Source organism: Pleurodeles waltl, chromosome 1_1 (genome assembly GCF_031143425.1).
Source record: "Pleurodeles waltl isolate 20211129_DDA chromosome 1_1, aPleWal1.hap1.20221129, whole genome shotgun sequence".
Lineage (NCBI taxonomy): Eukaryota > Metazoa > Chordata > Amphibia > Caudata > Salamandridae > Pleurodeles > Pleurodeles waltl.
Genome location: NC_090436.1, coordinates 163,071,212 through 163,082,753, shown reverse-complemented (window position 1 = coordinate 163,082,753; position 11,542 = coordinate 163,071,212). Strand labels below are relative to the sequence as shown.

Below are 11,542 nucleotides of genomic sequence, written 5' to 3'. Positions count from 1 at the left end.
CATAAAAAGTCCAATTAGTAGAACGGGAGATATGCAGTTTTAAATATTTAAGTTAAAATAGCACCAAAAAGCTCTAGCTGTGGATATATGGGTGCGCCAGACAAGGACAAAGGCACAAGTTCAGGCCAACCAAGATGGAGCTTGGGATGGCTAAAGGGACCCAAGTAAGCCAGCTGAACAAGAATACCTTAAATCCTGGTTGCTGAGCGGTGCGAGGTCCTATGTTGAGGGTGCATCGGGCCGTCGAGGTGATGCGTCAGTTCCAGAGAGCTGTGAGGCTGCGATGTGAGGTCCTGCATCATCGCTGACAAGGCTGTCAACGAGGGAAGCTTGTGATATGAAGTCCTGTGCCAAGGATGCGTTGCGCACCGGCTGGTTCTGAGGAAACTGCGGGACATCTGTTGCAAAGTCCTGAGGTGTTGTCAAAGCTGCCATCGATGAGAGGTTTGCGATGCTGAGTCCTGTGTTGGGGATGCATTGCGCACCAGTGGTTCTGAGGTGGCTGTGGGGCCAATGTGGAGTCCTTGCTTTGGAAGAACCCTCCCAGCCGAGGTGATGTGTCAGTTCTGTTTGTGCTTGCACTGCAGCACAGGTGATGAGTCGGTTCTGCTCGATCCACAGATGAGCTTTCAGAACACCTTCAGGCCCATTTCCAAAGATCCAAGATTGGGGTGGCACCACTTGGTACGGCAAGACCCACAGTTGCAGAGTCCAGTTGCTAGTTACAAGAGACTAGCCCTTGGAGTCACTCCGGTCGTCCTGGGTTCAGGTTACAGGTCCATGTCTTTTCACCCAGGCAGAGGGCAGCAGGTCATAATAACAGGCAGGAGTCCAGCAGAGTGGCAATCCTTTCAGCAGCACAGCAGTCCTTCTTCCTGGCATAGTCTTCCTCCGGTCCAGAAGTGTACTAAAGAGTTGGTGTTGAGGTCCAATATGTATACCAGATGCCTTCTTTGACGTGGGAGAAGCTTCTAGAAGTTTCCCTTTGAAGTGCACGTTTCCTGCCTCCCCTGCCCTGGCTCCAGACTAACTACATGGGATATACAGCTCTTTCTGTGGAGGCAAGACGCAGCCTATTCAAGTGCATTTAGGGCTGTACCCAGCTCCGCTCTCCTCCTATTCCAACAGTGATGGCCCATCCAGGCACACCTATGCTTTCTATTGTGTTTGGCTGTCTAGGAGGAATACACAAACCTCAAGTGTCAGCTACAGCCAATAATGTGTCCCAGAGACCGGCTGCAGGCACTAAGGGCCAGATGTATCAAAGGGTTTTACCCATTCTGTCTCTATGGGAAAATGCTTTAGTACATGTGGCCCTAAATGCCTAAGGCAGAAAAATGGCAACTTTCTATATGTGTAATTTTCAAAACTTAAATTATCACAAGATAGGATTTTACATTATAAGTCCAAGGACACCAAACATGAACTGATTTCCTGTTCCCATTCAGAAGTTACAGCTTATTAAAGGTAATAAGGTAACTCCAACGCTATCCCGTGTTAGAGGAAGGCCTTGCAGTAGTGAAAAACAAATTTAAGAGATTTTCCCTACCAGGACATGTCCAACTTTTTAAATGCATTGCAACCTGCCCTGTGGCTGTTTAGGGCTACACTAGGGGATGACACATGTATTAAAAAGGAAGGTGTGGGCCTGGCAAAAGTTTTATTTTGCAAAACCAAATGGCAGCTTAAAACCTCACAAACAGGCTGCAATGGCAGGTCTGAAACTTGTTTACAGTGCTACTTAAGTGGGTGGCACAATAAGTGCTGCAGGACCACTGGTAGCATTTAATTTACAGGCCCTAGGTACATGTAATACCACTTAAATAGGCCAATTAGGGATGAGTCAATGGTACCAGGTTTTAAGGACCGGACACATACACTTAAGCACTGAGTAGGTCAGCAAAAATGGACGAGGAAGGCAAAATGTTTAAGGAAAGACTACCCAAAGGCTGACAGTTCTAACAGCAGCATTTCTAGATCATGATAAATTCCTGGTGCCTGAAGCAAAAGCAGACTGTTATCCTGTGTTAATGCCAATGTTGGCCTGTACTAGACTACAGGGTGGAGGAAGCCATTTCAACAACATATCAAGGATACTCCACCTGCTGCTCTGAGATATACCAAAGATCACTGATGCCCACGCAGCTCGGTATCTGTAAGGATTGAAGGTCAACAGAGATGCCAGAAAATGCAGCAGGCATACCTGTAAACTTGGGAAAATGATGCTTCTTTCCTGTACCTAGCCATGTACAGTAGCACTAAAAGATACTCAAGTGACGTTCTCTGAACCCAAGGTGTGACAGCACTCTGTCAATTAATGACAAGTATTAAATAGACCTATGTGGTATTCTTTTGCTTTAGTTAGGTAAACCAGCTGTGGTTTTGCAGTTTTAAATTGGTATTTATGTCTAACTTCCTAAATGTTCAGCATGATGCACCCAGCTAATGCTGGGAATAACTAATTCATATATAGGTAACTTAGCACTGCTTCAACCACAATTAGAAGACACACTTTGTACTTTTGAATAAACAAAAAAATATATTTATTACACGAAAATTATTCTCTACAGACTCCATTTATAGACTAATAAATGTAAATAAATATGTTTTATTCAAGCGAGCAAAGCTCCCAGCCATAGCCTTCAATGCATATTAAGCCTACTGGAAAAAGAAGTTGCGGAAAACCTTTGCTTCATGGGAAAACTGTAATGGTCGAAGTATTTTCCATCAAACTTTATAAAGGGGTGCTATCATATTTTATACTGAGTGCCTCAATTACGCAATAAGCATACGGTATATTTTGGCCAACATGCATATTTTTGTTCTGTAACTATATGATTTTGGGAATACGCTGAATGTGTTATTCATAAATGCAACTGATTTGTTCAAGAAATCTCTGACCAACCAATGTTGCAGCTGTTTGGATGCATGTTTTTCCGGCCTTTAAAATAACTAGTTTGGTTTAAAATATTTCATTAAGTTGTTAGGCTGTGATGGCGTATCTGATGTTGTTTTCCTTTTGGGTGTCTTTATGGGTTGGTTTCGTTTATTAACATGTATTTTAGAAACTGTGTTCTTTTGGCTCCATTCCACCATAAGTTCTTGCTGTACAGAATGAGGGAGTTCTGAAAAGATCATGGGATCCACACCAGAAGGAAGAGCTTTATCAGATATACCAAGATTCAAATGCTGTTCATCTTGACAAGATATGTCCATAAATGTTACAGAGTCGTTTGAACACTGGGGTGGATGAAAAATGTTTTTTATTTCAGAATCTGGAGGAAGGTCCACTGGATCGTCACTAGGTGGCAAGAAAGCTGGTGGTTCTGTGGCCTCTTGCTTTGAACAGTCACCTTGAATCGCATGTTCATGCCTTCTTACCGAATATACTGTATCAGCGACAAAAGTGGGAATCAGTGTCTCTGATCTGGACGGCAGTGATTTATTGGGTAATGTACTTTGCTCACGTTCAGCAACTAGCATGGAAGTGATGCTGCAATTGTCTTTCTTGATAGCTGATGGGCCGAACACCTTTTTGGGTGGAAAAAATGAGCCAATCCCTTTAGATCTTGCTGAAGGACGACCCAACACATTACCTGTACAAGCCGCTCTTCCACAAGTGCTGGAAAGGATTTCCTTCTTGATATCTTCTGGCAACTGACTGAAAACATCATGGTCAACTCCGTCAGGAAGTGCCTGTAGATCTCCCACCTCATTGGTACTTGAAGGGTTTAGTTGGAATTCCATGGAAGGTCTGCTAATGTTATGCTTCATATCTTCCATATCAGCAGGTTGCATTTTCTAGGAAATCAAAATACAAATAAAAATGCATGGTGTATTTGAGCAACAACACAAAAAAACTGCACGCATGGTAACTGGATCTTACAGAAATACGAAGGATAAATATATGTATGAGAACATAAAAAAATATACTGTCAAAAACCTGAATGAACTTTCAGGCAATATCAAGATGAATCGGAGCATGAACTGCAACACAACAATGGCTCCAGTAATAATAATATAGTCAGGGAATTATTTAAATCATGGCACGTTCAGTAGCAATGCTTTCGGAAAACAAAGCCCAAAAGAAACTAGATTTCTGCAATGTGAAATAGTGGATTGATGTCTAACATTTGGTGTGTGAACAGTGCCGAAAGTCATGTCAATAACCTACTTTAACCTCTGCATGAAATTGTGCATACAGTCCTATGCACCAAATTGAACCTAAGTTTATGTCCACTACAGCGTATAACTGACTTGCAATATGCCCGTTGTGCATCACTGACAGATAAGCCATGGATGATTTTGGTTGTGGATTTCTGCAAGACAGACACAAAATCAAGAAGACAATAGTAACATAGTAGACTTTAACAAGTATTGGTGAAGATAATAGGTTGCGCCTTGGGGACCTAATGGCTTTGTCAGTAGCTTTTAGAGAACCTGTATAGCATTCCCTGAAGCTGTGCTGCATCGCTGGAGAGAGAAAGAGGAAAAAAGGCACTATGACACAGCCACATTACTTGATAGGTGCGTGTACAAAATTAAACGGGTGCCTTTTTTAAAATGTTCTAGTCTAAGATGGATCTGTAAACAAAAAAAGGCAAGGCACCGAAGTGTTTTTTTCTCCCAAAAGCAAGTTGAGGGAAAGTACGAAAGAAACACATAGAGCACGTATAGGGAGAAGCAACATGTTGGTGCTGGTGGGGGAAGCAACACAAGGGCTTGGTAGCAGAAGCACCAAGGAGGGCTGGGAGATGCACGCAGGCAGGAGACAGCATCTTTGGAGGGGGCAGAAGCAACCACGTGTCGGAGCAACATGGACTTAGGGCAGGGGAGAGAAGCACACAACAGGGCAACTGGAAAACATATGCACTCTTGTGGAGTGCTTAAGCAAAAAGAAAAAAGTAGTTCCCTAAAAGTGAACAGTGGACGGGCATAGGTAAAGAAGCTATGTTCTAGGGGAGGGACAGCCACAAGACAGACAAGGTAAGCCACTGAATAAGAAGTAAGCAAATGAGAGTGGTAATAATGCCAAACAATGATAAGCAGTGTGAGGGTTTTAAGGATAGTGTAAGATCTGGTAAGCTGTTACGATAGAAAGCACCCTATGCTCAACCTAAAAACTGACACTCACTGAGGGAGCAATATAACAAATGTATGTCTAGTGGTGTTTCAGAGACTTACAAGCACTGCTTTAGTGGAAACATGGCTGTGAAGACAAAATTGTCAGAAACATCAAAACTGCAAAAAAATGATGAATACCATACACTCGCATTTATATTAAAATATTTTAAAATGAACATACACAGTACCTTAAGTCGTCCAATTCAGAAATTGAAGTGCTCAAGAAATGATTCCCAGTGATTGAATGTTTCATCTAATATGGACCAACCCGCACAGGAAGTGGTTTAGCCGGGCCACAGCGGAAAAGTAGTCAAGAAAAGTTTTGTCACTAAATATCTAAAGCCACTGCCCAAATTAGACCTTACCTACCTCGTTGAAAGAATTGTAAGTGTACTAGTTTCAAAGTTATTAGTGTTTTTGTTAAAATGGAGGAAAAATAATGAAGACTACCGAATCAATGTGGGAAACAGCTATAGCATGTTTTTTGGAGTAATCCCTACACAGGTGAGATCTATGCGACCACAAAGAAATCTATATCCAGAAAAAAACGATGTTGGCAATTTAATTTTAGATAATGGGTGGCTGGGCATAGTTGCGAGTTTACCCACACATACACCAGATGGCCTCACCAGATTCTTAGGTTCTTTAAACGTCTTTCCAATAGCAAACTGTTCTGCAACAATAAGGTTGGTAAGAAAGAATGAGCAAGCAGTTAAATCTAAGGCAAACCAAGAAAGCAAAAAATAATTCAGCAGGTTAACCACCGAGTGGCTACTGAGGAGTCAGGTTTACTGACAGAGGCTTACCCTCTTACCTCCAGAGATGGACAAATTGGAAAATACTCTCAATGAGTTCAGCGAAGAGGAGACATTCTGGTAAAATAGTTTTGTGGAAATTTCCATGAGCTCCTGAGTATTTCAGTATTTTCAGCACAGAGAATCTCATATGTTCTAGGGAAGACTAGTGAGTCAATTGATCAAATTATTTTCTAGGAAATAGGAAGGTAAACATTTATGTAATGTGGATTGTCCTCTACAGTGATAAAGGCTAAAGTGGGTATACCACTACAACTGAACTATATATTAAAAGAACCATATATTAAAAGAAAAAGTTACTTACTTTTGGAAACAATTTTTTTGGGAGGATATTCTATCTAACCGCTGATTCCTCACCTTGTGAATATTCCCCAGACCTCAAACAGGATAAGAAAACTTTAAAGCGGTACTCCTGCATCGCAGTAGGTGGCATCATGAGACTCATCATAGACGTTCCTGTCCGTTATGTGACGAGCAGAGCCACGTTTATAAGCGCTATGCATTCACGTTGACGCGTAGTTGCTTTCGTAGGCTATTAGCACTCTTAGATGCAGAGCCCACCGGCAGGATGGCATGACTAATGTTCAGATCTCTAAAGTGGTACATTTTTAGGTGGAAAAAAGAGTACGCTTCACAGAATAGGAATGTGCAAGGGTTGGTGAGGAATCTGTGGTTAGGTAAGTAATTTGTTCTTCTGTTGGATGTTTCTAAACATGTATTTCTCACCTTGTGAATAAATATGACAGCAGTATCTCCCCAGGTGGTGGGTCTGTGAAGTGCCTCAAACTAAAAAAAGTCCTGCAGCACCAAACAGGTAAAATGCCCCTCTCGACTGACCTGATTGTTGAGGCAGTAGTGCTTCATAAACATATATACTGACTACCAAATAGCTACTTGACAAATATGCTAGCAGAGTGGTAGCAGCCTTAGTTGTATTGGAATCAGCCTGTGAACCCTCGGGTAACTAGTAAAACACAAGAGCAGCCCAAATGTTCACGTGAACATAAGTATCAGTATTAAAACATGCACAATATAAAGTCACGCAGGTAGTAAATGATTCATTCAAATGCAGTACTTCCTGCCTGACTTCATATTGTTGCCAAGTGAATTTCATGTGAAAGCCATGTCTTTGTAAACCATCTGGAGCCTGCTTCTTCACTTGTGTGTAGTAGGTATGTCTGCAGAAAACAATCCACTGCGAGATAATCCGCTTTTGCTCTGCTTTGCCTTCCCTTGCCCATAAAGAGATAGTATGTCAGATGCTCCTTGGTGCTATCAGTGCAACAGCTTCGTGCTCTCTTGGGGTCCAGACTAGAGGGATGAGGTGGGGCAAAAAATGCCAGAAGGGTGATAGCCTTTCCGACTTGAAATAGAGTGATCACTTTCAATTGAAAGGACGCACGGGTTCTGAACACAATTTATACAGAAAGCATGTTGAATAAGGTGATTAAAAGCAAGAGCCAGAAGGTCACTCACATGTCTAGCCAGTATTATGCCAATGACAACCATTTGCAACATCAAGAGCCTCAAGGGACAATTGCACAGAAGCTCAAATTGGATGCATGTCAAAAAGTACTACGTTCAAATCCCAATGCTTCATTACAAAAGGTGTTGGCAGCAACAAATTTTGCAAACGTTTGGAAAATCTTATCACAATGGGTGACTTAAATAAAGAAGGATGATCCAGCCACCACTAAAAATTCAGACAAGCCTATAAATAGTCTTCACCAGTGCCCAAAGCAAGTCCTTGCTGGGCTGAGTAAAAAACATCAGACAGCTTGGCTCGTTGTGGATCACTTTGTCAGGTGCTGGTGTACACCAATTACGTGGATGAATGCCGCGCCACCAAATTGTTATCAACAACCTCAAGTGAAATGTCGAAGGAGGTGAACTGCCAACTGCTAGTGTTTAATTTTCAAGTATAGAGAAGTAAATTGTGCAGGCCCGGGTGTAGGACCCAGCCCTGCTTCTGGGACAGAAGATCCTGCGGATGAGGTAGCTTGATTGGACAACAGATGCTCATCCCCAGAAGGTCCGGGTATCAAACTCTCCTGGCCTAATCCAGTGCCAACACACTGACATGGACTCAACCCTTCCTGATCTTTTTCATAAAAAGGGGCAGAGAGGCAGCGGTGGGAAGGTATACTGGACTTTCGATCTCCACTCTAGACAGAAAGCGTCTCCAAGAGAGAGCAGCCTTTAAAACTCTCAACAGAGGCAAACAGATCTGGTCAAGATTTCCACAATGATGGATGACTTCCTGTGCCGCTTATGGGTGCAACTGCTATATATGAGCCGCTAAGCATTAGTCGGTACGTTTGTTAGCCCTAGTGGTTAGAGATCTCACCAAGTGGCTCACCACCAGTGGTCCTGGTGGTCCAGCCACTTTCAAAGGCATAGAGACCCTTGCACAGACTGACATCCCCAGTCCGTCCTGCTTGTTGCAGTACCACATGGTGGTGGTGTTGTCCTTGAGCACCTGTACCAGCCTTCCTTAGATGATGGACAGGAAGGCCTTCAATGCCAAGCATATTGTGCTCAACTCCAACAAATTGATGTGGTGTACAGTCTCTGATGGAGACCAGCGACTCTGATCTCTGCCTCTCCCAGATGGCCTCCCCAACCCAGAATATTTATCTGGTTAAATGCAGGTCAAAACAATCAAGGATTTGATAAGTACACTTTGAATTATCACTGTAGAAAATGATAAAAGGAGTCCTTAGGTCTTAAAAAGCAACAAGTGTCTCTTGCAAGCACAAAGTACCTGGTTTGCGGAGATGCGTGGAAAACGGGGAGGTGTGCATCGATTTCTCTGGCGCACACAGACGATGCGCCAATAAGTTTTCACGCAAGGCAGGCTTTGCGTCAATTTCCTGCGCGAAGACTTGGATCTTCTTCGGGTTTCGGGGTATTTGGACGCCCCGGGGACAATGCAGAGAAATCCTGGGCGTGCAGGACGAAGTCACAGGAGCTGCGTTGATCCGGTGGGCGATGCGGTGAAATTTCTGTCGCACGGCAGGCGCTGCATCGATTCTTCTCGCAGGAAGTCGGGCTGCGTCGTTCCGGCTCGGCTTTGTGTCGATCCAGTGGGCCATGCGTCGAAGTTCTGGTCACAATGCTGGCGCTGCATCAGTCTCCACTCGGGGAGCTGGGCTGCGTCGTTCCAGTTTGGCTTGCGGTGATTTTCTCACTGCGATGCAGGCTGTGCATTGTTTCTGGCAGGCTGTGCATCGCATTTTCACCGCACAAGGAGTTCTTTTGCAGGAGAAAGTCTTTTTGGCCCGGAGACTTCAAGGAACAGGAGGCAAGCTCTATCCATGCCCTTGGAGAGCACTTCTCAGCAGAGCCAGAGGGCAGCAAGGCAGCACGGCAATAGCAGGGCAGCAGTCCTTAGCAGAAAAGCAGTCAGGTGAGTCCTTTGGGCAGCCAGGCAGTTCCTCTTGGCAGGTTGCAGGTTCTGGTTCAGAAGGGTCTCTTGCAGAGTTTCTTTCCCAAGAAGTGTCTGAGTTGGTAGGGTCAGAGGCCCTGTTTAAATACCCAAATGTGCCTTTGAAGTGGGGAAGACTTCAAAGGGTGGCTTAGAAGTGCACAAGGTCCCCTTTCAGTTCCATTCTGTCTGCCAGGGTCCCAGTAGGGGGTGTGGCAGTCCATTGTGTGAGGGCAGGCTACTGTCCTTTGACATGTAAGTGTCAGGCCCTCCACCCTCCCAGCCCAGGAAAACCCACTCAGTATGCAGATGTGTGCAGGTGTGACTGAGTGTCCTGTGTTGGGGGTTTGAGCGGAATGCACAAGGGACCTGTCAACTAATCCAGCCAGACGCGGATTGTAAGGCACAGAAGGATTTAAGTGCAGAGAAATGCTCATTTTCTAAAAGTGGTATTCCTTAAACAGTTATATTAAATCCAACCTCACCAGTCAGCAGGATTTTGTATTACCATTCTGGCCATACTAAATTTGACCTGGTTACTCCTTTCAGATCAGAATCTACTGCTCAAACAGTTCATGAGGGTAGCCCTAATGTTAGCCTATGAAAGGAGCAGGCCTCACAGCAGTGTAAAATGAATGTAGTAGTTTTACACTACCAGGACATATAAACTACATAGGTACATGTCCTGCCTTTTACCTACATAGCACCCTGCCCTATGGGTTACCTGGGTCCTACCTTAGGGGTGACTTATATGTAGAAAAGGGGGAGTTTAGGCATTGGCAAGTACTTTTAAAGGCAAAGTCGAAGTGGCAGTGAAACTGCACACACACAGGCCTTGCAATGGCAGGCCTGAGGCATGGTTAAGAGGCTACTTATGTGGGTTGCAAAATCAGTACTGCAGGCCCACTAGTAGCATTTAATCTACAGGGCCTTGGCACATGTAGTACACTATACTGGAGACTTACAAGTAGATTAAATAAGCCTGTCAGGTCTAACAGGTGCTGTGCCCACCGGGGCTTGAGCCCCCTTTGTAAAGCCTGCATGTGTCATCTGGTATGTTTGACCAGCAGAATGCAGGAGGCCAACAATCTCAGATCCAGGTCAGAGGCTTACACACTGGGATCATAGCCTGAATTCCCTGTACCACCCGTGCCAGGGGAAAGAACAAAACCGTACTGTATGAGGGATAGCTCAGATGAACAGAAGCATTTGCGAAGGAGTCATTTGTGACTTCAGCATGTTGATAGTGAATCTCAATGATGTTAGGAGGTTCGCTGTCATCTGGAGGTGGCTGATGACTGCTTAGGGCAGGACTGCCTTCAGCAGCCAGTCATAGAGGGAGGGGAAGACTGATACCCCGACCTCCAAAGATCTGCTGCGACCACTGCTATTCCTTTTGTGAACACCTGAGAGGGCACTTGTAAGGCCAAAAGGGGAACACTGCAAACTGAAAATGCTCCTGGTTCACTGCAAATAGTGCCTGTGACGTGCAGGACTATAGTCCCTAGGTCTAGGGCAGACAGGACCTTGGTTAACGTGAATTTGCATTTCTGTAGAAAGGCTTTGCGACGGTGAAGATCTAAATTGGAATGAGTGCCTCCATCCTTCTTCGGCATAAGGAACTAGCAGGAATAACATCCAGGTCCTACTTCCGAGGCCTGAATTTTCTCTATGGTCCCCTTGGCGAAAAGGGCCTGCACTTACTGCTGCAAGACAGATACGTAGTCCTCTGTCAAGCGTCCTTCATGGTAGTGGAAGATGAAGCAGGGTAGAAAGAACCTGGAGGACCCACCTCTCTGAAGTGATGGCCTGCCTCCGACATGGTGGCCGTGAGCCATTAACAACTTACCAATGCAGTATTGCTGCTGCAGGATTGGTGGGGCACTGTGCTACACATTGTCCCTGCTGTCCTGGGAATTGTCTTTGTTGAACAAGGCCACATCCACAAAACAGCAGGAAAGGCCGGCAGGACTGGTGGAGGCGAATGGTGTTGGCGAAACTGAAAACCCTGACCAGAGCCACGTAAAGGGCAAAACTGCTAGTGGAACTGTCTGGTGGGGGCAGAAAGACTTAAGTAACATGCTGTGGTCCTGCTTGCTTTAAACCGTTCCAGGGCTGAATCCACCTTGTTGTCAAAGAAGCAAGAGACATAAAATGGCATGTCCATCAGCGATGC

The 11,542-nt window shown here is 44.6% G+C and overlaps 1 protein-coding gene across 2 annotated transcripts in view; it reads right to left on the bottom strand.

Moving 5' to 3' along the window:
- Positions 1 to 2,512: 2,512 nt before the first annotated feature.
- The window catches only part of POLI (DNA polymerase iota), a 208,294-nt gene continuing 199,264 nt past the window's right edge, over positions 2,513 to 11,542 (bottom strand). For both annotated transcript variants that reach the window (XM_069219507.1, XM_069219498.1), the window contains one exon: positions 2,513 to 3,801. In XM_069219507.1, coding sequence (XP_069075608.1) covers positions 2,953 to 3,801 — 849 coding nt within the window. In that variant the 3' untranslated portion in view covers positions 2,513 to 2,952. The remainder of the gene's footprint in view (positions 3,802 to 11,542) is intronic.